The sequence below is a fragment of the Coregonus lavaretus genome, assembly GCF_964263955.1.
Source record: "Coregonus lavaretus genome assembly, contig: HAP1_SCAFFOLD_2544, whole genome shotgun sequence".
Taxonomy (NCBI): Eukaryota; Metazoa; Chordata; class Actinopteri; order Salmoniformes; family Salmonidae; genus Coregonus; species Coregonus lavaretus.
This window is the reverse complement of record NW_028159149.1, coordinates 9,098-35,000: the sequence shown is the minus strand read 5'-3', so window position 1 is coordinate 35,000 and position 25,903 is coordinate 9,098. Positions and strand designations below refer to the sequence as shown.

The 25,903-nt window shown below is 44.0% G+C and overlaps 1 protein-coding gene across 1 annotated transcript in view; it reads right to left on the bottom strand.

The window, feature by feature from the left end:
* The window catches only part of LOC311123244 (zinc finger protein 827-like), a gene marked incomplete at its 3' end in the record, with an annotated part of 60,258 nt that extends 42,183 nt beyond the window's left edge, over positions 1 to 18,075 (bottom strand). Inside the window, exon 1 of the mRNA XM_084197500.1 lies at positions 17,788 to 18,075. Coding sequence (XP_084053626.1) covers positions 17,788 to 17,830 — 43 coding nt within the window. The remainder of the gene's footprint in view (positions 1 to 17,787) is intronic.
* Between the last annotated feature and the right edge of the window lie 7,828 nt (positions 18,076 to 25,903).

Genomic DNA, 25,903 nt, shown 5'->3' with positions numbered 1-25,903 from the left:
GTGAGGAGGCGGAGTGTAGAAATGAGAAGGCGCTGTGGCGGTAATTAAGTGTCCATGCTGAGACCTGGCGGGGGTTGCCATGTCCGCGGGCTATGCTAATGAGCGCGCCCTGTGGTCAGGGCTCCTGCCTTATTAGCGTGCGCCGCCGGACAATATGGTGGGAGAGACCTCAGCTAGCTCTATCCACCAGCAGGCTCACGTCGCTGTAAACCACTAACAGTCAGCGCTCCATCCCGGAGAGGAAGGTAATTCCATTCATTGGAACTTCAACAACAGGATGACTTCCTTTTTTTCCTTCTCTTGCTCTGTCAGGATCTCTCCCTCTTCCTCTTCTCCTCAGTATTTCCCTCTCTCTCAGTTTGTCCTGTTGGAAAAAGACAGTGTGCTTGTGTGTGTGTGAGAGCGAGTGAAAAAAAAACCACACAGACTCTAAATATAACCAGCTGGTTGTGCCGGAACCGGCGGTTGTAAATTCAAAGCCCCTTCGTAGGACTTTATACGGGACATCAATCTGTTAAGTGGACATTTTCCCTCCTTTTCTTTTGGGGAAAAGGGTGAAATAATTGTTGGAGTGCATCTATCACGATACATCCCACTTTACAAAAGGCACCATGTCACTGACTGACTATTCAGCTGTTTGTCAAAAATACTCCAAGGTTCATACACCGGTAATGCACCCGTGGGTTTCTCTGAGGTCGAGTCCAAAATGGCACCCTATTTCTTGTATAGTGCACTGCTTTTATAGTGCACTAGGGGACTTGATCCATGTTGTGAGTGAGAGACTGGTCTGAGATCAGTGATTGAAAGAGATAAAGACTGAGATATTCAGCTCTCAGTACAGCTCACTGATCCAGGCTCAGAGGGATGGTGATGTGTGGGCAAACTCAAAAGGGTTCATGCCCTTTGGAGTTCTGGGAGCACCACCAGGCATTTGCCAGTTTAAAAATACAGCACTTAACTAGAACTGTGCTTTTAACAACCCGAGTTAGAAAGTAGCCTAGTAGCCCACACTCTAAATCATCTACACACCTATAGTAGGCTTATGTCCACACACAACTCTGTATATAACCCACTCTTAAACCACAAACCCATCCATCAACTTTTTCCATATCAGAGCCAAAATGGATACTCCAGTTTCCAGTCTCTGACATCGATAACATGGGGGAAGTGGAAACTGGAAAACCCTTCGTTCATGGTGGCTCAGGAGCTAGCCTAGACCAGGGTTTCCCAAACTCTGTCCTGGGGCCGGCCCTGGGTGCACGTTTTGGTTTTTGCCCTAGCAATACACAGCTGATTCAAATAACCAACTCATCATCAAGCTTAGATTATTTCAAATCGGCTGTGTAGTGCTTGCGCAAAAAACAAAACATGCACCCAGGGGGAGCCCCAGGACCGAGTTTGGGAAACCCTGGCCTAGATCACACTCTCATCCGGGGGTAGCTGCTAGCGTAAGCTACAGTGGGGAGAACAAGTATTTGATACACTGCCGATTTTGCAGGTTTTCCTACTTACAAAGTATGTAGAGGTCTGTAATTTTTTATCATAGGTACACTTCAACTGTGAGAGACGGAATCTAAAACAAAAATCCAGAAAATCACATTGTATGATTTTTAAGTAATTAATTTGCATTTTATTGCATGACATAAGTTTTTGATCACCTACCAACCAGTAAGAATTCCGTCTCTCACAGACCTGTTAGTTTTTCTTTAAGAAGCCCTCCTGTTCTCCACTCATTACCTGTATTAACTGCACCTGTTTGAACTTGTTACCTATATAAAAAGACACCTGTCCACACACTCAATCAAACAGACTCCAACCTCTCCACAATGGCCAAGACCAGAGAGCTGTGTAAGGACATCAGGGATAAAATTGTAGACCTGCACAAGGCTGGGATGGGCTATAGGACAATAGGCAAGCAGCTTGGTGAGAAGGCAACAACTGTTGGTGCAATTATTAGAAAATGGAAGAAGTTCAAGATGACAGTCAATCACCCTCGGTCTGGGGCTCCATGCAAGATCTCACCTCGTGGGGCATCAATGATCATGAGGAAGGTGAGAGCTCAGCCCAGAACTACACGGCAGGACCTGGTCAATGACCTGAAGAGAGCTGGGACCACAGTCTCAAAGAAAACCATTAGTAACACACTACGCCGTCATGGATTAAAATCCTGCAGCGCACGCAAGGTCCCCCTGCTCAAGCCAGTGCATGTCCAGGCCCGTCTGAAGTTTGCCAATGACTATCTGGATGATCCAGAGGAGGAATGGGAAAAGGTCATGTGGTCTGATAAGACAAAAATAGAGCTTTTTGGTCTAAACTCCACTCGCCGTGTTTGGAGGAAGAAGAAGGATGAGTACAACCCTAAGAACACCATCCCAACCGTGAAGCATGGAGGTGGAAACATCATTCTTTGGGGATGCTTTCTGCAAAGGGGACAGGACGACTGCACCGTATTGAGGGGAGGATGGATGGGGCCATGTATCGCGAGATCTTGGCCAACAACCTCCTTCCCTCAGAAAGATTATTGAAGATGGGTCGTGGCTGGGTCTTCCAGCATGACAATGACCCGAAACACAAAGCCAGGGCAACTAAGGAGTGGCTCCGTAAGAAGCATCTCAAGGTCCTGGAGTGGCCTAGCCAGTCTCCAGACCTGAACCCAATAGAAAATCTTTGGAGGGAGCTGAAAGTCTGTATTGCCCAGCGACAGCCCCGAAACCTGAAGGATCTGGAGAAGGTCTGTATGGAGGAGTGGGCCAAAATCCCTGCTGCAGTGTGTGCAAACCTGGTCAAGACCTACAGGAAACGTATGATCTCTGTAATTGCAAACAAAGGTGGCTGTACCAAATACTAAGTTCTTCTTTTCTGATGTATCAAATACTTATGTCATGCAATAAAATGCAAATGAATTACTTAGAAATCATACAATGTGGTTTTCTGGATTTTTGTTTTAGATTCTGTCTCTCACAGTTGAAGTGTACCTATGATAAAAATTACAGACCTCTACATGCTTTGTAAGTAGGAAAACCCGCAAAATCGGCAGTGTATCAAATACTTGTTCTCCCCACTGTATATACACTATACAGCAACTCAATTCAGCTACAGGCCAATTATTGTCATAGCGAATAGTCAGGGGGCCGAAAATAATTATAATAATTTGTACACTGCAAATTGACCACAACTAATCCCAAAAAGAGATTGTATTGGAAAATAACAATCATTTCATACCTTGATTACAGACACAATCACATATGTATTTTTCTATGTGGGAATACTTCGGAACAGATTTCCTCAATTAAACTAATATTTAGCGGAATTCCTGCCTATTTTACAGCCCCCCAAAAAAAATAAAAAAAAATATATATATATAATAATAATTTCGGCCTGGTTTTGGCCTGTGGGCCGCCTGTTGCCAACCCCTGCTATACAGTAATGACTGTGGTTCGGTTCTGTCCGTCGAATTGAAATGTAGTGCAGCATATTACCATCTGTGTACTGTTGGCCTTGGCCCCGGCAGTTTGTGGGTACTTCGGGCCTCGTGCCAGAGGTGAAAGAGGAAGGAGAAGTGTTCTTGGAAGAGAATGAGTCGACTCCAGGCCCCCAGACCTCTGAAATTCCTCAGCGCAGATGGAGCGCCCTTTGCACCCGCGTTTATTTTTCCCGTCCATTTTTAGAATGTAGATTTTTTCACGTTACAGAAACAACACATGCCCATAATCTTAGATGTGTCAAAACTCCTCACAGAGCACAAAAAAAACTACCGCCAGGGAGACACACACACATACACTTTCACTACAGAAATAGGCTACTCAGTTCTCACCGAGTGCCTGTAATTGCAATTAACAGGATATTTCTTAATTTACCATTCAGCCCAGGGTCTAAAATTAACACCCGCCACCTGCCAAATGCGGGTAGATTTTGGCATTGACGGGTAAGATGTCTATTTCACCAGCCACGTTGGCGGGTGGTCAGGGCTCCACAGTGCGGGCATTTCACTCGCATTTGTGAATAAAAACAGTCATGTATGATCACATTTAGAGTAAAATGAATGCTGCAGTAGCTGTTTTCAAAGTATTTCTGCAGTCTTGTTTCAAAGCTGGTAAATTAATATCGTACAAAGTCAAAGAACTACAGTATATAGCCTATTATTATTATTATTATTCCCGCCCTTAAAGGGACAGGTGAAATGTTTTGTCTCATCTGTGATATTCTGGTGACTCGGGTCACAGAAAATATATATTTTGGGGATATTTTGGCTGGTAAAAAACCTGAGTGGCTGGTAGATTTTTTATACCAAAAAGTTACTTTTATACCCTGATTCAGCCTAAACATTACCATGGTGAACGATAACAAGTAGCAGTAGTACAACAGTGGAAGCTATAAGACGAGGATACATTATGACGCTTAATACCACATTTGCATTCTTTTCAGAATAGTGAAAAGGTCACAAGGACAGTTGATAGGATACAGTTGTCATAGAAACTACAACCACTGAAAAGAGGTCAGGGCTGGGTTTCCCAAAAGCGTCGTAGCACTAAGAAACTAAATGGACAAAAGATTATCTTAGTGCTACGATGCTTTTCTGAAACCCAGCCCAGGTAGGCTACATTGACTAGGCTATACCTTTAATTCCACTTGCATATTTGGTAGATAGCCCATTTTGATATAGGCCAGTCCTAGGTTACTACACTCAGGTGAAAACAACAGTTTCAGTGTCCTACAGTCCAAAGTTGCTTCAGATTTGGCAACCACCACAAAGCCAGGCCTATTTCGCAGAGGTTGGCGGACAACTAGCTTTTAAATGTAAATCAATGGGAATAATTCTGTCTCATTACAGCCATGTCGCAGTGCTAAGAATTAATGTCAATAATACACCGACATTCCCTTAGCATCCTCACTATGTCACCAATCGTAGATACTAGTATGTATGTAGGCTATGTAGACTAATGGAGTACAGTTAGAGCTGTGGAGGTCATGACATTTGGTCAGACGGTTATTGTCATGCAAATGATGTCGGTATCACGGTAATTGACCTAAATTACCATAAACACATTTAGCATCTCCAGGCCTCCATACAAGCCGCTGATGTGCGCCTTTGGAACATCTACATTTTAAAAAGTCTCATAAATCCATTTAATATACACCACACACTCCCTTCCGGAGTGAGTGCGCATATGAAGTGGCAATGTTGAGCATAAAAATGATCATTTAAAATAGGTCCTATATGCTAGATTTAGAGTTATTTCGCAACTTTAGTTAGTCCTGTGTAGCTCAGTTGGTAGCGCATGGCGTTTGGATCTGGGTCTGAATACTTTCCGAATGCACTGTATTTGTATTTCTTAATTTAGATTTTTTCTGGATTATGTGTGTATTTTTTACTTGTATTATTATTATTATTATTATTATTATTATTATTATTATTATTATTATTACTAGGTATTACTACACTGTTGGTGCTAGAAACAAGCATTTCACTGCACCTGCGATAACATCTGCAATTAACCAAAATCTTTTGTTTATATATATACAGTGGGGGAAAAAAGTATTTAGTAAGCCACCAATTGTGCAAGTTCTCCCACTTAAAAAGATGAGGCCATATTTTTTATTTTTACCACTTTTTCTCCCCAATTTTGTGGTATCCATATATAGGCCTATGGGCTCATATATAGGCCTATGCATATTCATAAACTTTAATATGCGTATGGGTGTTTTGAATTAATCATCAACTTAAAGCGCTGTCCATTTAGTTGTGTTTGGCTTTGAAAACAACATCCACAACGACCATATTTTCCACTCAGTTTCAACCAGTTGTTGAACTTCTTTCTTCAAAAGCATGATACTGTTTTGATGATAGTGTTTAATGTGGTTAGAGGGACAATAGAGCGCTGAGTACCAGGCCATTAGCAACCTGACGGTCGTTAGTGAGCATGTCCAGAGTGGAATTTGACTGCGGTCATGACTCATGACTGCCGGTGTGGCGGTAATACGGTCACCACAACAGCCCTAAGCACAGTTCACTCACTGTGCCAAAAATACAGTAAAGTCTAAATTTAGGCTACAGTATGATATTGCTGTGGAGTTCCTATGTAGAGTACCGGTATGTGAACACTTCATCACACTACAATTTAGGACTATAAATAATTACCGAAGGGGAACCTTGCCAGCATCCATCCCATAAATTTGGTATCAACAACATGACTTTGGGGGTAATTTGCCAAGACCTTCCTGTAGTAGATATGGGTGTCATGACACAACACTGTTCCAGAACAGAACAGATACAGCCCTGTGAATGGTAAAACAACAGGAGGACTGACGTCAAGACTAAGAGGTGGCTGTCACTAGTTACCATAATGTCAAAATTGGCTCCAAATTTGCTTTTTGGTCTTAATTTCAGGTTTGGGTTAGGCTTAAAGGTTAGCAGTGTGGTTAAGGTTAGGTTTAAAATCATATTTTAAGAAAATAAATTGTAGAAATAGGCAGGGTTTAGACATAATTAGGACTTTGTGGCTGTGGTAACTAGTGATGACCCCTAAGAGGTGGGCTTACTGTAAGTAGCACAATGACGCTAACATAGCTAGCACCACTAGTACGTAGCATTCTGGCAAACACACTGAGGGGCAGGCTGCCCACTTAGACACAGAGAGGAGTGAGAGAGCAGAGCGCAGTGTGTGTGTATGGGAGGTGGGACCTACTGTATGAGACAGGGGAGGCAGGGGGAGATGGAGAGGGGACACAAGGGGGAGGGGGGCGGTCCTCCAGCCAGCCAGCGTAAATCACATTGAGCCCACTGGCACAAGAACACGGTCGACCGGTCACACTACAGCAGCCAGTCACCCCCAGAGAGAGAGAGCGAAAGAGAGCGAGAGAAAGAGAGAGCGAGAGAAAGAGAGAGCGATAGAAAGAGAGCGAGAGAAAGAGAGCGAGAGAAAGAGAGCGAGAGAAAGAGATGTGGGTGGTTGTGAGAAAGTAAAGCTATGTGTGTTACTGACAACACTATGGGTGTAAGAGACAGTGTAAGAGAGAGACTGTGTGTGTCTGTGTGTATGAGAGCTGGGGAGAGCGAGTGAGCATGGAGCAAAGAGCCGAGAGATAGAGACCTGGGGGGGCGAATGAATTGGGGGAAAAATATGGCTTTTTCTATGGTGGTATTGGGTTGACAGCAGTTTGGCAGAGGTGCCTGCGGCAGTGCCTGCCTGGATTCGAGCCTGTCACTCAGGACAGGGACACTAATCAGGATTGGTCCCGGTTCCTTCTTCCTCTTCCCTAGGAATAGAGGAGGAGGAGGGGGGAGAGTCAGAGACAGTTTGCGTCTATTAGAAAAAGGAGAGAAAAAAGAGGAGGGAAGAATCGCAGTGGCACAGCAGGAGAGGCTAACCTTCATTTGCATGCAGGTCCAGGGGAGGAAGAGAGGAAGGGGGGGGGGGGGGGGGGGGTGTTTCTGTTTCCAATCTCCATGTTAAAACGCCTGGCCAGGGCAGCCAGTGGGAATGAAGAGGCATTGTTCGCCCTCCGCTGCTCGCCGTCACACCTAGGCTACATCCCAAATGGCACCCTATTCCATACATAGTGCACTACTTTTGGCCAGGGCCAGTAGGCTATGTAGGGAATAGGGTGCCATTTGGAACACAGCCCAATACCCATCTCGCTTTTTCCTCAAGCTATGAAAGACATGGCCTGCGTGGCAGATAATGTCGATCTCAATTCCTAACCTGAAATCTATACAGACCAGACATTGATGTACGTCTGTTGTTTGTCTTGTGTGCACCGCAACCATATCCATCCAGTCTTTTCTGGTTCCGTCTGCCTCCGTCATAACCAGGTTGTGACCTGAAAGATGCCGCATTCAAAGCTTTGTCATCGTCTTTCACCCGTGAGAGAGGCTGTTCTGTGGCATAACGATCGCTATGACAACCATCACTTAAGCCCTCCGGGTACAGTGGGTTGGAAATGTCTTGTTTCTGAAGACCTCATCACTGACTGGGAGGGTCATCAAGGTCAATCCACTGGCTCTCACAAGAGATGCTACATGAGAACAACAAAATGTACATCCCCGCCAAAAAAGGAAGTGGTGGTTCCTGGCCAAAGGACCAGAAGGAGAGAGGAGGATAGGAACAAGAGGAGGGATGGATGGCTGAGATGCTTCCTTTGGCCCAGAGTTGACGAACACAAAGTCTGGCTGTGCGTGCCAAATAAGTTTTTTTCAGGGAGGATTTGCCGCTAATCTAGAAAACCTTCTGGTAGGAAGTGTCAATACATCTGGTGCTGACCACTCCCCGTAGAGTACAGGGATTAATAACCTAGGCTGTGTCCCAAATGGCGCCCTATTCCTTATATAGCGCACTACTTTTGAACTGGGCCCATAGGGCTCTGGTCAAAAGTAGTGCACCATGTAGGGAATAGGGTGGCATTTGGGAATGCAGCCCTAGCAATCTGAACCAACAACTGACTGACTGTCCATTGAGAACACACTGGGAATCCAGGAACAGAAAGAGGCAATCACTGACTGATTCCTCCAACTAAACCCTTCTCATTATCAACTTAACAAAAGGTCTTTTAGACGCTATCCTGATTTCCAGATTATTTTTTTGCATTTTATCTTCATTTTGTTGATGATGAGTTATATCTGGCTAAGAATGTCTTAGGCATCATGATGAGTAATACTGGTCTAGTACTAGATGTCCAATAATGCAATTATCTCATTACCGTGACGAGGACTAATCAGATGCCATAATGCCCTTGTTTAGACAACAATGGGATGACGCTAGAGAACCTGAGCATCTCTACCTCAAGGTTACAGCTATTCATTCAGAAGACGTCGTAAAGTCATCATCTGCATTGTGCAAAATGGAAGGGCATTCTCCGCACGTGGCAGCCACAGAATCATCAGTGTCAGGTACTCACCTGTGTTTTAGCGTCGTAAATAACCTCCACTCGTCCCGCCCGCCACTGACAATGGCTTTCACAGAGATGACTTCACGTCGATTAATTTAACTTATCTGGGCTGGAGTGGTGCTTTGTTGTAACACAGCCAGAAGCTTCCTCTCTCTCTCTATCTGGATGTGATATATTGTTTCCCTTGAGAGCCTTCTATACTGTGTGGTCCCACTACTCTGCATCTGCCTGGCCTGACTGCCTCGGTCCCTCTGTCCTGCCTCGTTCGTTCCTGGCACTTTGAATCTCCCCCGGCAATAAAACTGCCCCCATCAAGGCCCCAAAGCCCACCACAAAGCAGCCAGACACAGCTGTTAGCCTGGCTAGTTAAACGCATTAGTGTGGCAGCCTCGCTCTTCGCTGCTCAATGTAACTGTACAGTACAGTGTTGTGGAAGGAGGTACTGACTAGACTTGGGCAGTATACCATATATACCGTATACCTGGGTATTTGGAAAATGCCACGGGATGTTTTTTCCATACAGTCAAAAAGATTTCAACAAAGTTTTCAAATAACTGTGAATATTTGTAGCTACTTTTTAAGTTAATACCTGCAGTCAACTTGTGTAATACATTAGGAGAAAAAGCACACTGCGTTCTTAATTTCACCTGTCACATTATTTTAGATTTTGAAACAGTTCAGCCTGTCACGTGTTTGTAAATAGCACAACGGGAGAAAGTGGGAGCTGGTGAGTCTATATCTATCGGCGAGTCTCTGGTCATGTCTACACTTGACACTTACATGCGACTTCTGCTATCAGAATACGAAGATCGCATTGAAAAGACAGGACTAGATGCACAAAAGTCGCTTTGTGGTCGGATTGTGTTCAGATCTGGCTGACCACTTCAGGAAGTGGTCAGGGATGCATTGCGTGCGGATTTCTCCTCAGTCTGGACGCAATCAGGCTACCGAAGGCGCATACAGTGGGCAAAATCATCAGCACTCCTCCCACAAGTCTCCAGAAAACTTATGTTTTGGGACCGAGAGGCACCTTTTCATCATAACGTTGGAGGAAATATGTTCCTAGCGCGTGAGGAACATGTTTGCTGGACTCATAAATGCTAGCCAGCTAGCTAATATTTAGAAAAACTATTAGAGTTATGCTAACCCGTTTGCAATCTCTTTAGCATTGCTTGCTAGCTTGCTGACTAGCTACAGAGGTTAGCTGGCTATTTTTCTACAGCTGTTAGCTACTGCCATCAGTTGTTGTTGTGTTATTATCATACTTTGCCTATTTCACCATTTGTAGAATGCATTCTGGCATTTGAATATAGCGCGGGAAAAGGGAATCCGGACACACTATGGATACGGTAGACACATTTAAATGTAGCTGTAGACGCATGACGTGTTCGGAATTCCATGATCAGAACTCTATGATCAGAATACTAAAGCTGCATGAACTGTCAAGTCTAGACACGGCCTCTGTTGTGTGGCGCACATGAAGTGAGGAAGTTACACTTGTACGCAATTCACTACTAAATATTTGCCATCAGATACCTTAACGGCTTTCTGCCGTGTTTGAGAAGTCAAAGATCTCTTGGTGAGTTATCTGTACAGCTGCCATTTTGTCCTGGTGCTTCCTACTTGCGTTTTTTTTTTCCTCCTCCATTCTCCTCCAGGTACACATGCTGCTCTTCCTTCAAAAAAGCATGCATCACAACTTTGTTCATTTGCACAATTTCTCTTGTTCAGTTTCACATGTCCACACTCACCGAAAACAACATTTGGTAGCTAATAGCTATGATTGTTTAACTTTATGAGCTGGATTTGCTTGTCTTTGCAATTAGTTTGTTCCTTTTTGCTTGTTAGCATTTAGCTAACAGCGTCTATGTGATTTCGATATAACTTGTGCTAATTCTGTTAGCATTCTGGTAATACATGCCCAATGGGCTTTTTTGTGTTTTTAGCGTCCCCTTGTGAGCTATACCGTAAATTCCAGAATGACAGAAGAAAGGTATGAAAATCTGGATACCACCCAAGCCTAGTACTGACTTCCAGACCAGAGAGGACAGAGTTTGCCTGGCTGCTGCTGCCAAAGGCTAACAAGAGCCAGGCAAGTGTGGGGGCCTCCTGGCCTCTCTTCCACCCACACAGGAAGTGAGGTCATCACACTCTCCGCCGTGCTAGAGTGCACTCCGTCAGGGCGACAAGATCAGCGTGTTGGCCAAGAGCCATTTTAAGCCCCCCCTAACAACAACATATATCAAGACAGTAGAGCTACATAAAATGATCATGTATTTCAAACCTGGCAACATAGAGAGTGGAGTACAGTTATTTGGTTTTAAAGGGCAACCAAGACTGGCCCCTTGGCAAGGGCCATCAAACGCAGTGACCGAATCAGTATTCATTATCTAAACTAAAAAGGCCTCCTCACCACCAAAGGAAAGACAAATCTATGCCAACCTAAGCAAAAAACCCTCCTCTGATTTCACGCACCAGTTAGACGTGTACCACATGCTCCAAAATCTCCCCACGCCTACAGCTATGGCTTTCTTCTCAGAGACAATTTAGGGGCGCTCTCTAATTCTCTGCGATGTAATTTCCATCTCTCTTTTAAGAGTGAAACGAGCCTCGATAATAAATCACATCCCTGTTTAGAAGCAGAGGCAGCAGTCTGGCACGACTGGCCGACTAGAGCTTCCTGCTCCCCAGACCTCCCTCCTCTCTCTCGTTCTCTATATCTCTCCATCCCTCACGCCTGTTAAAGCCCTGTCCTGCAGGGCCCTAGATGCACTTGTGTGGTACAACAACAGAGAAAACCGCCCAGAGCTCTTAGCAGCTTCCCCACCACCTCCAACACTCTCCCTCTCTCTTCCCCTCCCTCGGTCTTTCCCAGCTGCACCAGCGAGCTGTTCGCCGTTCCTTATGAACTGCGGCCAACTGAGAGCCTGTGCTCCACTCCTGTGAGATTGGTATTACTCAGTGCCGGGGCTACGCCGTAGCCAAAGGGCTGCTCTCCAAAGCTGTACATCTCCCGGTCGTGGCTTGTCAACACGGAGAAAATCGTTACCAAGGCTAAGGCACGCTGATGCACTTCCATTCCACACGGAGCAGTAGGAAGGGGGGAGGGGGTTTGGGGGTTGATTGAGACCAGGTAGGTACTGTGTGGAACAGATTGCTGGTAACTTTTGTGATGTATTTTTAGGCCTCCTAGTGGACATGGTGGACAGTTCATTCGTTCTGTTAATTAGGTCAATGCAAAATGAATGAAGATGTCGTTTGAGAGAGACCAGATCAAGTGTCATGGCTGACAATCAGGAGGGGAAGTCATCCCTGGATCTTTGTCAAGCAACCTCTCTAATTAGGCCTAACTGAATAAGTATTATGGGGGAAGGCAATGGGCATCCCTAAATAATTACTTTAGGAGATTTGCATATTATGCTTCCCTGAGTCCCTTTTGTTGGGCATGAAGAAATCCTAGATTAAATTACCTGCTTAGCACCTCTGGTGAGTTTGACACTTGATGAAAAGTGTGCCCAAAACAGAGTTAATTACTCACAAGTAGCCCCCTGAAGTTATTGTGAAGCGAGTTGCTTATCAGACACGTTTTTGTAATTAGTCAGGGCATTGGAAATTCTCAGTGGATGCTAGGCTTGACCGATATACCATTTATACCGTATACTAGGGTATTTTGAAATACCGCCGTATGATTTTCAATACCGTAAAAAAATATAAAATTAGATATATATTTTGTATTTTATTTAAAATGTTTCGGGGATGGGGATGCTACGCCACTTCTTATAACGATAAGTTAAATATACGCTGAACAAAAATATAAAAACGCAACATGGAACAATTTCAAAGGTTTTACTGAGTTACAGTTCATATAAGGAATACATTCATTAGGACCTAATCTATGGATTTCATATGTTGGTCCCATGCTTCATGAGCTGAAATAAAAAAAATCCCAGAAATGTTCCATATGGACAAAATGCTTCTTTCTCTCAAATTTTGTGCACAAATTTGTTTACATCCCTGTTAGTGAGCATTTTTCATTTGCCAAGATAATCCATCCACCTGACAGGTGGCATATCAAGAAGCTGATTAAACAGCATGATCATTGCATAGGTACACCTTGTGCTGGGGACAATAAAATGGCACTTTAAAATGTGCGGTTTTGTCACACAACACAATGCCACAGATGTCTCAAGTTTTGTGGGAGCGTGCAATTGGCATGCTGACTGCAGGAATATCCACCAGAGCTGTTGCCAGATTAATGTTAATTTCTCTACCATAAGCTGCCTCCAACATCGTTTTAGAGAATTTGGCAGTACGTCCAACCGGCCTCACAACCACAGATCACGTGTAACCACACCAGCCCAGGACCTCCACCTCCGGCTTCTTCACCTGTGGGATCGTCTGAGGGCGGGTGGAGGGGTGCTGAGGAGTATTTATGTCTGTAATAAAGCCCTTTTGTTGAAAAAACTCATTCTGATTGGCTAGGCCTGGCTCCCCAGTGGGTGGGCCTGGCTGCCAACTGGGTGGGCCTATGCCCCTCAAGGCCCACCCATGGCTGCACCCCTGCCCAGTCATGTGAAATCCATAGATTAGGTCCTAATGAATGTATTCCTTATATGAACTGTAACTCAGTAAAACCTTTGAAATTGTTCCATGTTGCATTTATATTTTTGTTCAGTATAGCTATAAGAAATATAAGCTGTGTCAAATAAATTATATCCAGCTCAGGGCTCCAGCTATGCATTTGGTTTGCTAACTAAGTGGCTAGATGTCAAGATAAAGCTTATTGGTTACAACAGAGACCTTCAATGCCCTCCTGGATAAAGATCCCTGTTGCTTAAATTGTTTTGTGCATTAAAAAAGATATTTTGACTCAGTAATGGTTGGTACAGAAACAGTATGACGGTATGAAAATCTGGATACCGCCCAACCCTAGTGGATGCCCATTGGAATCCTGACAACAACACCTGTAGGCCTTGGTATTGTCAGCCAGCCTACCTGTTTGATGCAGCTAGCAACAACACATTTCAAATGTGTATTGATCAAACCCCAGAAGCTTCTCTGGAACAAGGCCCATTATAAAGTTAACTTACCCCACCAACTTTCATTTAAAATCAACCGCTGTAGCGGCCTCCCAATTACAATCCATTCAATTCTCCATCAAGTCATGGAGAGACTGAATGGGGCCAGTTTTAGGCCTACCCACTGAATCTGAATGGTGTTGAACGCGGCGGGTCTCAAACTCCCCTCTATGTAAGCGTATGCTGAAGGAAGCTTCCCACCACCTTCCTCCTGCCCTTTAATTCATTTCTAAGTGAAAGCCGGTGTATCATTATTCGCTTCAGCTCCAGTCGGCCGACACCGCGGTCCATGAGAGAGCCCGAGCCACATCAAGTTGAGGGGTGGTGGGGGGTGGAAAGTGGCGGAGGGGGATTCTTGGCAAAAAATTCCCCACAAATTTGATGCCAAGAGCAAAATGGAAACCTCCCCTCATTTTCCTTTCCCCTTAATCCAATGTTTTCAAGCCCCGGCCCCGCCAAGGTCATTATAATCATAGAAAGTGGAAGGGCGCCAGTGACCCGCCATTACAGTAAGGTACAGAACCACCCAGCCATTGGCTGGTGGTGAGGAGGAAAGGAAAAGAGCACTCGGTCGGTCAATGGCGGTAGAGGCAGGGGCTAAAATCCCTCCATTTCAAATGCAGATAACCTGAGGAACCAGCAGAGGAGACAGGGAGAGGAGAAAATGTCTCCCTCTCTCGCTCTCCCAGTGCCCCTGACCTTTTGCCATTCATGATCGGGTCTCTCTCTCTCTTATATTTTTAGCTTACAATTCGTATCCATATCTTGATTTAAGCCTACTTCAACATTTATTCAGGAGATAGGCCCTATAGCCTAAAGCTACTTCAGAGTGGTTGCGAAATGATCAACAGTTGGGAGAGGTTTTGGAAGTAATATTTGGTGACATAACATAAGTATGACCAATGACCTAGAAACCTCTGTGCCTGAAAGAATGATGCTTGCGTTGACGATATTTCAAAACCAACCTCTAGCATGATCTACACTTGTAAATAAAAGGGTACTACTTTTAAAACGTACAAATCTAAAAATCTCTATGCCTTATCAAAGTGATAATTTTAGCGTCAATATTTACAGTAAGTAATCGGCCAATAGAATTAAACATACATAATCATGCACGTACCAAAATCATAAAGAATGGCCCTTTTCATTGTGGCGCCAAAGGTCATGTTTACTTGTCTGAGTGAGGGCGCTGTACTGTACTGTGACCTCCATGGCCAGCTTGTGAGTGTGTGTACGTGTGTGTCCTCTCTCACACGCCATGTATGCTAATATACACAGCGTGATGCCTGGCCTGCACAGTGCACACAGCAGAGTACACAGCCCCAAATATCTAGACCTGCATGTGTCTGGGCTAAGATAAAGCACCTTTAGCAGTTTAAAGGCAGTGTGTTATTGTGCCCTTTTCACCACAGGGCCTCAGTACAGATGAAGACATCTGAACTTCAATATTGTGCTTGTTCCTGGCAAGTGACCAATCGGTGTAGGTGTTGTTGGTTGAACAATGAAAACAAACAGACAGTCGGCCAATGAGGTGAAGTGGCACTGACTTCCAGTCAGTGTGGGAGGAAAACCTATATAACATAAATAAAGTTTGTCCTGTATCAGTTTTGTGATTGAATGGAGGGAAAGTAAAATATTGGCCACAACTTCTTAAAGAGAAAGGGATTTATTTTATTGAAAGGATAGATGGAGACCTAAAAGTAGTCATTTCATCCATATCAGGTAAATAATTTGTTATTATATGAAATCCTGTAATGAATGCATAAAATAGGCTATCTGTCCAGTCTTGTTCCATTACATGATGTATATTACATTACCTAGCCCAGGGGTGTCAAACTCATTCCATGGAGGGCCTAATGGCTGCTGGTTTTTGTTTTTTCCTTTCAATTAAGACCTAGACAACCAGGTGAGGGGAGATCCTTACTAATCAGTGACCTTAATTCATCAATCAAGTACAAAGGAGGAGCGACAACAAGCAGACACTCGGCCCTCCGTGGAATGAGTTTGACACGTGACCTAACCCATATAATAGAACAAAATAGTTGGAGGCCCAGTGTACTGTATGGTGTGTCAGTCAGTGGAGGCTGGTGGGAGGAGCTATAGGAGGACGGGTTCATTGTAATGGCTGTAATGGAATAAATGGAACGGTATCAAACACATCAAACACATGGAAACAACGTTTGACCATTATTTATTCCATTGCAGCCATTACAATGAGCCGTCCTCCTATAGGTCCTCCCACCAGCCTCCACTGGTGTCAGTATAGGCTACAGAGCATGACCTGCTCTGTCCAGTCGCGTTTGTAGGTACGCACATTCTCTGTCAGTAACGTGTGAGTGAGAGCTTACTGTCCAAATATCACTATCTCACTACTGCGCTCTCTCTCTCACCCAGCCCCCCTACACAATTTCCCAAGTTCAACTCTGGGTCAAACACCTGAATGCTGTATCAGTGGATGAGGAGAGAATGGTCTTATTTTGGGGATGTTTGGTGACGCTGGGACTGGATATGTGGACATTTGTAGTAGCCTAAATACTCCCACGTGGAAAGAGTGGACACGAATAGCTCACACTATGGCACAGCAAATGCTAATTTGATATTTACTGCACTGTATTCAAATGTTGTATACTTTATACAACAAAGTATACAAATTCAATTTTGATCACAGCTGGTAATAGCGCTGAATGGTTGCATTGTTTGACATTTAAAATATATGTGTCATTATGGTACATTCATTAAGTCATCATTGATTTATGAGATTAATCACATTTGCATACCAATATAACTCATTAAGCCGTGTTCTTATGCATGTCTTCAGTACATTGCACTACAGCAGGGGAAATTGCCACTAAGCCAATTCCTCTGATAATTTGATCCACACATTCTACCTAGAAGTCATCCTCTAGCGGCCGAGGTGTGTCATTGCAGCTTTTCATTACTGGACTGATAAAAGCACAATCTAAACATCCAAGCTACACAGGGTCAAATGAACAATATATATATATACATAAATCGCACATTCTGATGTACATTCGGAGTAACGACATAACGGGAAATGGGGAAAGTGCCATTTCGCGTCTCTAGCCCGCATTATTGATCGTAGTCTGTCTGCAATGAATGGCTGCAAAGGGAAGGAAAAAAAACTGAACTTCAGGTGACCGACCATGGCTTTGACATAGCCTGCATGCAGACATGAACCTCGCTGAACTGGGCGGAAGAAAATACCTCCGCTTCAAAATAAATCTCTCCAGACTTTCAAGAACTCGACGTAAAAACAGAGCGAGCGCCTACGGAGGGAACCAGTACACCCGTTTTTGAGTGGTGAGAGAGAAAGTTAGACGTTTATATTAACAGAAATGTGAAGTTAGCTACCGAGCGTTGCTAGATAGCGCTATTGCTAGGAACACTGAGGCATGGTTAGCCCGGAGTCTGGCTTGTCTGATCCGACTGACCCTTCATTTTATTGCGGCCAGATTCTCAGATCCTCCCCTTTCTCCCCCGAAAGAGACTCGCTCGCACAGACAGATAAACGAAAACGCTCAGACATTATACCATATACAACCGATACACAAGCTATCTGACCGCAACCTTTAGGGGAAAGGGGACCTTTATCGATTATACTCGATTAAAGCCACGTACAGCTTATGCACTCGCTGGCTAGCTAACGTTACTCATCGCCAACAACATGGCTGCCTAGCTCAGACCTAAAAAAGGAGAAATAACCTACGCCGTGTCTTTGTCTGTTTCACCTCTTTAACCCTAAACTACTGCGCAAAACACACGAAGACCCATTAAAATTGCACAAAACCAGCAAACGACTTACGTGAAGGCAGGCGTTTGGGTTGCTCCTGCTTCCTCCTTGGCATTTTCCCCCTTTTTATCACATTCTCCTCCTTGTTTTAGGGATAAGAAGAAAAAAGGTTTTTTCCCATTGAGATTGTAGGCGAGAGTGATGGCAGGGACTGTATACCTGGCTTGTCCTCGCGGTTTAAAGTGTATTGTTGGGTACAGGACCACAGGAGGAGGAGGAGGGTGCTGTTGTTGTTGCCGTGTCTTGACTATGGCTGCTCTCTGTGTAAGTGTGTCTCCGAGCCTAACTAACACTAATGCAGGGATCAAAGGGCAGCAACAGCAGAGCAGACACGCTCGCACACACACGCTAGAGGAGCTCGCCCGCGAGAGCAGCGTAGAAACGGACAAGGTGCCCCCAAGCTTACAGGGTGTATTGCTGACTGCAAAACCCCTACGTATTTTAAACATTTATTTGATAAAAACGTGTATAAATAATAAATAAGGCAAAGTTAGCTTTATTTCATTGACAGACTGAAATACAGTATCAGTACAGTATTTTTCATATTGATTGCATTTTATTTTACATTTATATTACACAAACGTTAAAAATAAATATTAAAAATGTGAAATGTACATTTCCTGAATTAATTAAATTATTGATTGAATAATCATTCAGAAGCCCAATGGGAATCCCCAGTTTCCCAAAATAAATATAATAATTATGATTAAATTGCATGTAACATACATTTGAAATGAACCCTTTCATTTTCACACTTGCATAACCTCCATATTCATTAGGCTACAGATGCACACATTTCATTTCTTGCTATTGTATTTTTTTCCCCAATGCCATATGTCACATGAACTGTAAATAACTGGTGCTATAAGGTAGCTTAGTGGTTAAGAGCATGTGCCAGTAACCGAAAGGTCGCTGGTTCTAATCCCCGAGCCGACTAGGTGAAAAATCAGTCAATGTGCCCTTGAGCAAGGCACTTAACCCTAATTGCTCCTGTAAGTCGCTCTGGATAAGTGCGTCTGCTAAATGACTCAAATGTAAATGTATAACTTCCCCTGGTCTCAACAACAACTCCTTCCTCTGTGGAAAAAAGAAGTAGCAAAGGTAGAAAACAACACTTTATTGCATTTCCATGTTGTGTTTTATGTCACATTGTACATGTAATAACAATGGCGTTTACCAAAGATTTGAGTTCACCCCCAATTCATCCCTCTGTAAATAATGTAATCTAAACTACAACAACAACCTGTGTTACCCTTCATTTGTTGCATTTCCACGTCGGGTCATATCATATACATTTAATTACAACGTTGTTGATTAAAACTGACATAAAAAATCTAAATCTCCATTCCTCTCCCTCGCGGTGGTGGCGTTGAGTTTTTCACAGCGCAGCCTGTCCCGTCTCTCTTCCTGCTGCTGGACTCCTGCAGGCTGTGTTCACTTGGCCCGGCACATTCTTTCACACCTCTCGGTGTGTGAGGAGAGCTGTGTCTTCATCCCTCCATCCCTTGCCACCTCCTCCCTCTGAGAGAATAGTCCTAAATGGCACCCTATTCCCTATAGAGTGCACTACTTTTGACCAGAGCCAATAGGGCTCATATGGCTCTGGTCAAAAAGTAGTGCACTCTATAGGGAACAGGGTGCCATTTGGGATGCAGATTATGAGAGGCGCAGGAGGCTCGTTACCGTGGCAATTAGCAGAAGCCCAAATTAGCCCTCCTGGCTGGACTGCCTGTATCATGTCCACAGGTGACACGGCCGCTTTGCATTTTTCTAATTAGGAAAGAGCACAACATGATTAAAATGTCTATTATCTATCATAAAGGTCCAGAGAGAAGCTGGACAAGTTCTAGTCAAGTAACAGTAATCAGTAGACATATGTAGAGAACACATGCAAGTCACATGACCACATTAGAACTACAAGAAAGAGGCCTAAGGATATATACTCTATTGTGAAATTTTTATTTTTTACAAATCTGTTTTTTTTGTCACATACACTGGATAGGTGCAGTGACGTGTTGTTTTACAGGGTCAGCCTTAGTAGCACGGTCACCCCTGGAGCAAATTAGGGTTAAGTGCCTTGCTCAAGGGCACATCGGCAGGTTTTCCACCTTGTCACCTCGGGTATTCAAACCAGCGACCTTTCTGTTACTGGCCCAAATGCTCTAACCGCTAGGCTACCCGCCGCCTTATCTGCCATGCAGTGTATGTATAGGCCGAACATCACATATGGAAACGTGTGTTATTGTATAGAAGGTTCTGTTGAGGAAATCCAAGGTTAGTGAGCATTCACAGTACATAGTGCATGTGCATGGCAGTAGGTTGAACTCTGGTGTACCTCCAGCCTCTCCACTCCTGTGTTGTGTTGAAAGGGACTAAACCATACGGTGTCTGACACCAGTACAGGCGCAGGCATGTGTGAATATCTGTGTTTGTGTATGTGGGTGGGTGTGTGTGGACAGCTGGGGTGTGTGCCTCACCTGCACCAGCAACTGAGCACTCCTAACAGGGGACCAGGTGCTGTGTTGACTGGCCACCCCTCCAACCCTCCCTCCAACCCTCCCTCCACCCACGACCAGCATGGTCACAGCATAGTTGGAAACGAGGGGTTTCATGTTCATCGTTGTTTCCATCCTATTCATTCTCTATATTTACATTCTGTACAGTCAGTCTGAAGACAAATCGTTTCATTTCCTGCTGTTGCGAATATACTGCATGTAATTACATATTCAAACATGAAAACATACTTTATATCTATACCATAAAACATGAAATATACTTTGGTAGCCTTTAGCCTATATCTTATCGAGCAATCTGTTAGACATCTGTGAATGTCGTGATTACAAAGTTTACAGATAATACTCCTGATGAACTAGTGAAACTAAGCCTTCTTTGACAATTACATATTCATCCAGATCATTTTACGCAATAAACTCATGAGAGAGAAAGAGAGATACAGAGAGGAAGAGAGAGAGTGTGGCTGGCCGCAGTCATGTTTTTATTCTCTGAGTAGAGTTTGGTCACCATGGCGAGGTCACAGTCTGTTCTCTGACCCCAACAATGCCAGGCCCCTGAGGTAATGCTGGCAACAAGACAATCCGCTGATAGTAGCCATGGCAACGCCAGCATGACCTCACTCAGGGTTGCACCTAAAGGTCAAAGCTCTGACATTGTGCTCTATCAACGGTTCCGCAATCTATGTCAAATGTCTAAGTTAGAAAAACAACAGAGTAGGGAAAGTGAATCAATCAAAAGTGGCTTTTGAACTTCATTAGTTTAAGTGTTATTCATAATCACTTTTCTAATTACTTGGGAATCTATTGGTGGGCACAAAATACATTTGCCACATCTAGGCCGCAGTCAGTACTGTCCATTAATTTACATACATACATAAATATTACATAGTGCCCAAACTCAATACAACTCAACCAGGGAGGCCTCATCACACCTGTCACAGATAATATCCTTCATCCTATTTCTGCCTATAGAATAATAATATATCATAATATGTAATATAAGTAGCACAGTTTGTAGGAAATAAAATCCCCTTAGCTAATTATATTTCATTTAGCTTTACTGATAACTGCCGTTGTTCCGCTGCTTTTAAAAACAGCTAATTTTGTCAGTTGGCATTAATACGACTTATTAAAATGCTTCCCTGCAGCGGCGTGGCAGTTAGCGAAACGGAAATTTCAGGTGCTTCAGCGGAGGATAGAAGGATGGAGGGAGGTGGGTGCCTGAGCCTGGCTTCTCCACTTTCTGCTCTCTCTCTCTCTATTCGTACCGTCCCGTGTGGCCTGGGCTAGGCTAGCTATATCTCTAGGCTAGGCTAACACTGGTGGGGTAAACAGCAACATCAGTCCCCTGTCCAGCCGCGACTGTCGCAAGGTGGCTGGTGCCAGTGTTGTCCGGTATATGCCACCTGTCCCCCCGACACACACAGGCACACACCCCTCACACCAGGAAGGTCACCCGTGATACAAGTCAGTATTCAACGTCCATCCATGTCTGAGGACGTCTGGAGATGACTTGGAAACCGGCCACTAGGGGTAACAGTGAGCACTGTTACCTTCAAATAGGTTTTGGTTTTGCTAGGGCGTTGTGGACAGGGATGGTGGATGGGCGTAAGCATCCAAAGGTTGCATGTTCGAATCCAGCTATAGAAAGTTGGTTTTGATATTCTTGTTTTAAGCCTATCCCAAACCTTAACCCTTACCTTAACCATTCGGAGTTAATGCCTAACCTTAAGAATTCTGAGTTAATGCCTAAACTTACATTTGTTTGGAACAACTTCCACATTTTTCATTTGAGAAACATGGATGAACGTGTAATTCTGCCGTGAGGCTGTAAGAGCTTGTAGCTCTCCCCTCCTGCTCACCCCAACTACTCCATATACCCCAACTAACCCCTTCTTAACTACCATTTCCCCCTTAACTATAGACTTAAGAAGAAAGTTAAAGAAAAGTTGCTTTTCCTCAAAAAGGTTATTGGACATTTTCTTGTGCTATTTCTTATGTTTCTCCTTAGTTAAGAATAATTAGATTGTTGAAAATAAAGTTATTGGAAATGTTGTTAATTCCAAGATAGCTAAACCCTTGCCTAAACTCAGGGCAGTGAGAGAAAAAGCTCATGAAAGCAGTTGAACATGTTTAATTCACTCACAAACTTAATCTGAAAGTTTCAGTATTGATTATTTTAAACCCAAGAACATGTTTTAAAACAGTCATCTCAGTAAGAAATAGGCTAACATGATTGTCATTGCTAGCTAGATATTTAGCTAAAACTGTTGCCTAGCAACAAACATCTTAAGAAGATTTGTAAGAAGATATTTGAGAAGTTCGTAAGAAAATCATTCAATCTTAAGATATTGTTGAGGAATTGCACTTACGAACTATCCTATGAACTCCTTTTTTTTTCTTTCTTAAGAAGCTTCTTAAGTTTTTGCGTAAGAAGTGTTTTGTGAATCTGGGCCCTGGTCCCCACAAGGATAGTAAAGCCAAACCACACACACACTGTCCATCATACACTCACAGACACACACACACACACTGTCCATCATACACTCACAGACACACACACACTGTCCATCATACACTCACAGACACACTGTCCATCATACACTCACAGACACACACACACACACTGTCCATCATACACTCACAGACACACACACACACTGTCCATCATACACTCACAGACACACACACACACACTGTCCATCATACACTCACAGACACACACACACACACACACACTGTCCATCATACACTCACAGACACACACACACACACACACACTGTCCATCATACACTCACAGACACACACACACACATTGTCCATCATACACTCACAGACACACACACACACACTGTCCATCATACACTCACAGACACACAGACACACTGTCCATCATACACTCACAGACACACACACACACTGTCCATCATACACTCACAGACACACACACACGCATGCTGCTCTCCCCTCTTGCTCTCTACTGTCTCCCCCTTCCCTTCACCTGCCCTGACGCTGGACACACACACACATACGCACACACACCCCTTCGCTAGCTGGCCTGACAGTTTGACAGAAGCAGGTGGCCTCGCTCCCTATCTTGCCCTCTTGCCTTCCGAGCTCTCACCCCCGGTGGGGACGTTTGGGCCGTTGTCGCCTCGCCTTGTCCTCCCCTGACCAAATATCACAGGACAGGAGAGAGGACATGACTTAGGACACATCCCAAATGGCAACCCATTTCTTTACACAATGCACTACATTTGACCAGAACACTATAGGCCCCTGCTTAAAAGTAGTGCACTATATAGAGAATAGGGTGCCATTTGGGATGCAAGTTCCATAACACCCCACCCACCGTGCTTCGGTTCAGTCTAATACTGTAGCTTCGCTCACTCCTCCAAAACACGCACACACACACACACACACACACACACACACACACACACACACACACACACATACACACACACACACACTCTGCGACTGTGTGACAGAGGCAGGTGGCCTATTTCCTGCCCTCTGACCTTCAACACTTCCCCTGTAGTAGGGAGACAGTCACCGTACTGCAGACACACACACAGAGGAGGAGTCTAGGTTGCCCCTGGTGAACTGGGGGAGAGGTCTTGCTAAGGCCCTAAAGGGGGGGCAAGTGTGGGTCCTTCAACTCAGGGACAGAGTTATTTTAGCCTCTGGGGCAGTCCTGACTAGTTGAAGGGTCATCCCTAGAAGGTTACTATACATGTGTACTGTACTGTACTGTACTGTACTGTACTGTACTGTACTGTACTGTACTGTACTGTACTGTACTGTACTGTATGGCCTACTACAGTAACACCCATGGGATGGTTTTAATTTAGGTTCAATTAATTGTGTGTCCATCCTTGTATGATATATCTTTGTATAACGTTACACTGATAATGTTGGCTGCAGTGTGTGTGTGTGTGTGTGTGTGTGTGTCATACAATGTGCTACACTGGTGTATTACTGTATGCCGTTGTTTGAGTGGATGATATGTGTCTCGTTGTGTGTGTGTACCTACTGTATGCCAGGAGAAGAGAGCCCCCTGATTAATACCAGCTCGTTGTGTAAATGGAGCGTGCTGAACATGTTCTGATAACTCTAATGTGTTCCCAGTCCCAGCTTGATTTTATTGCCATGCTCCTAATAGGATATTGCCACTATCGCAATTTGGATTAACTTCCGTGCCGCTGCTGTTGAACTGACTGACTGAGGGGGTGTGTGTGTGTGTGTGTGTGTCGATTAATTCCTTATCCAGAACATCCCTCTTATAATGACCCCCACTCTTTATTTTCACAAATACTGGACTCTAGCTTTATTGCGAGCATTTAACGTTTTTCTTCTTCTTCTGAATAAAAATATATTTTGGAAAAATGTGTGACCCTGTGTGAAAAGGGAGACCTGTGAATTTCAAATGAACGTTAAAATAATTTAAGTGAAACCAGCGACTGTAAATTAAATATAGATAGCAATGCATTAAAGAAAATGAATGCTAATTAGCTGGATCGTGGTGCGAAAGCACTCTAAATAATATTTACATTTTACTATCAGTCTTTTCATGTTGACCTTCCACTGGCAAAGATAAATAACACAAACACACAAACACACACACACATAGGTAACAAAACACTGGTAGTGCAGGCGAAACTGCCATGCTACCGACATGTTTTTGTCTGTGAGGAGCGCGATCTGTTTATTATTTATGCATAGTCACTTTAACCTCAATTACCTGGACTAACCTGTGCCCCCGCACATTGACTCTGTACCGGTACCCCCTGTATATAGCCTCGCTACTGTTATTTTACTGCTGCTCTTTAATTATTTGTTTTTTATTTATATTTTTTACTTATCTGTTTTTTACTTAACACTTAGTTTTCTTAAAACTGCATTGTTGGTTAAGGGATTGTAAGTAAGCATTTTACTGTAAGGTCTACACCTTTTGTATTCGGTGCATGTGACAAATACAATTTGATTTGATTTGATTTGATCACTCTCACTCACTATGCAGGGATTCTGCCATCTCTGTGGTTCCTTTGTCTCAGCCAACCTCCACTCCTCCCAGGCTCCTCCCCCCTCCCCAGCCAGTCGTCCAATGGCGTTGTCTTCAGGTGTTGACCTTATCGGGTGGAGGTCAAAGGCAGGTCAGGGATCTGTTGCTAGGCTACCATCAGATAACTGGCGGGGGTAGGCACTTGGCAGCCGCTTGCTGTCTGAGTAGCTGCTCTCTCTGTCATTCACTGCTTGTCATGTAATCTCATTCATTTGCAGACAATTGCCTGGACGTCAGAAAGGCTATCTGCTCCATGCTGTTGTAATGAAAACACATTAAAATATTAAAAACGGCCAAACTAGAGCCCCATTACAAGCCAGCTCTACTTGGCATTGGCACACTTCCGTTATTATACCATCATGCCAATTGTCATGTGGTAACATGAACCGTTTAAATAGGTAGTGTTGGTGACTGCCTTTGTCAAAATGACAGTATGGCGCCTGGCTGTCAGGACTAGGTAAATTACACTGTAAAAGACAAAGGGTGCGTCCAAAATGGCACCCTGTTCCCTATATAGTGCACTACCTTTGACCAGAGCCATATGGGACC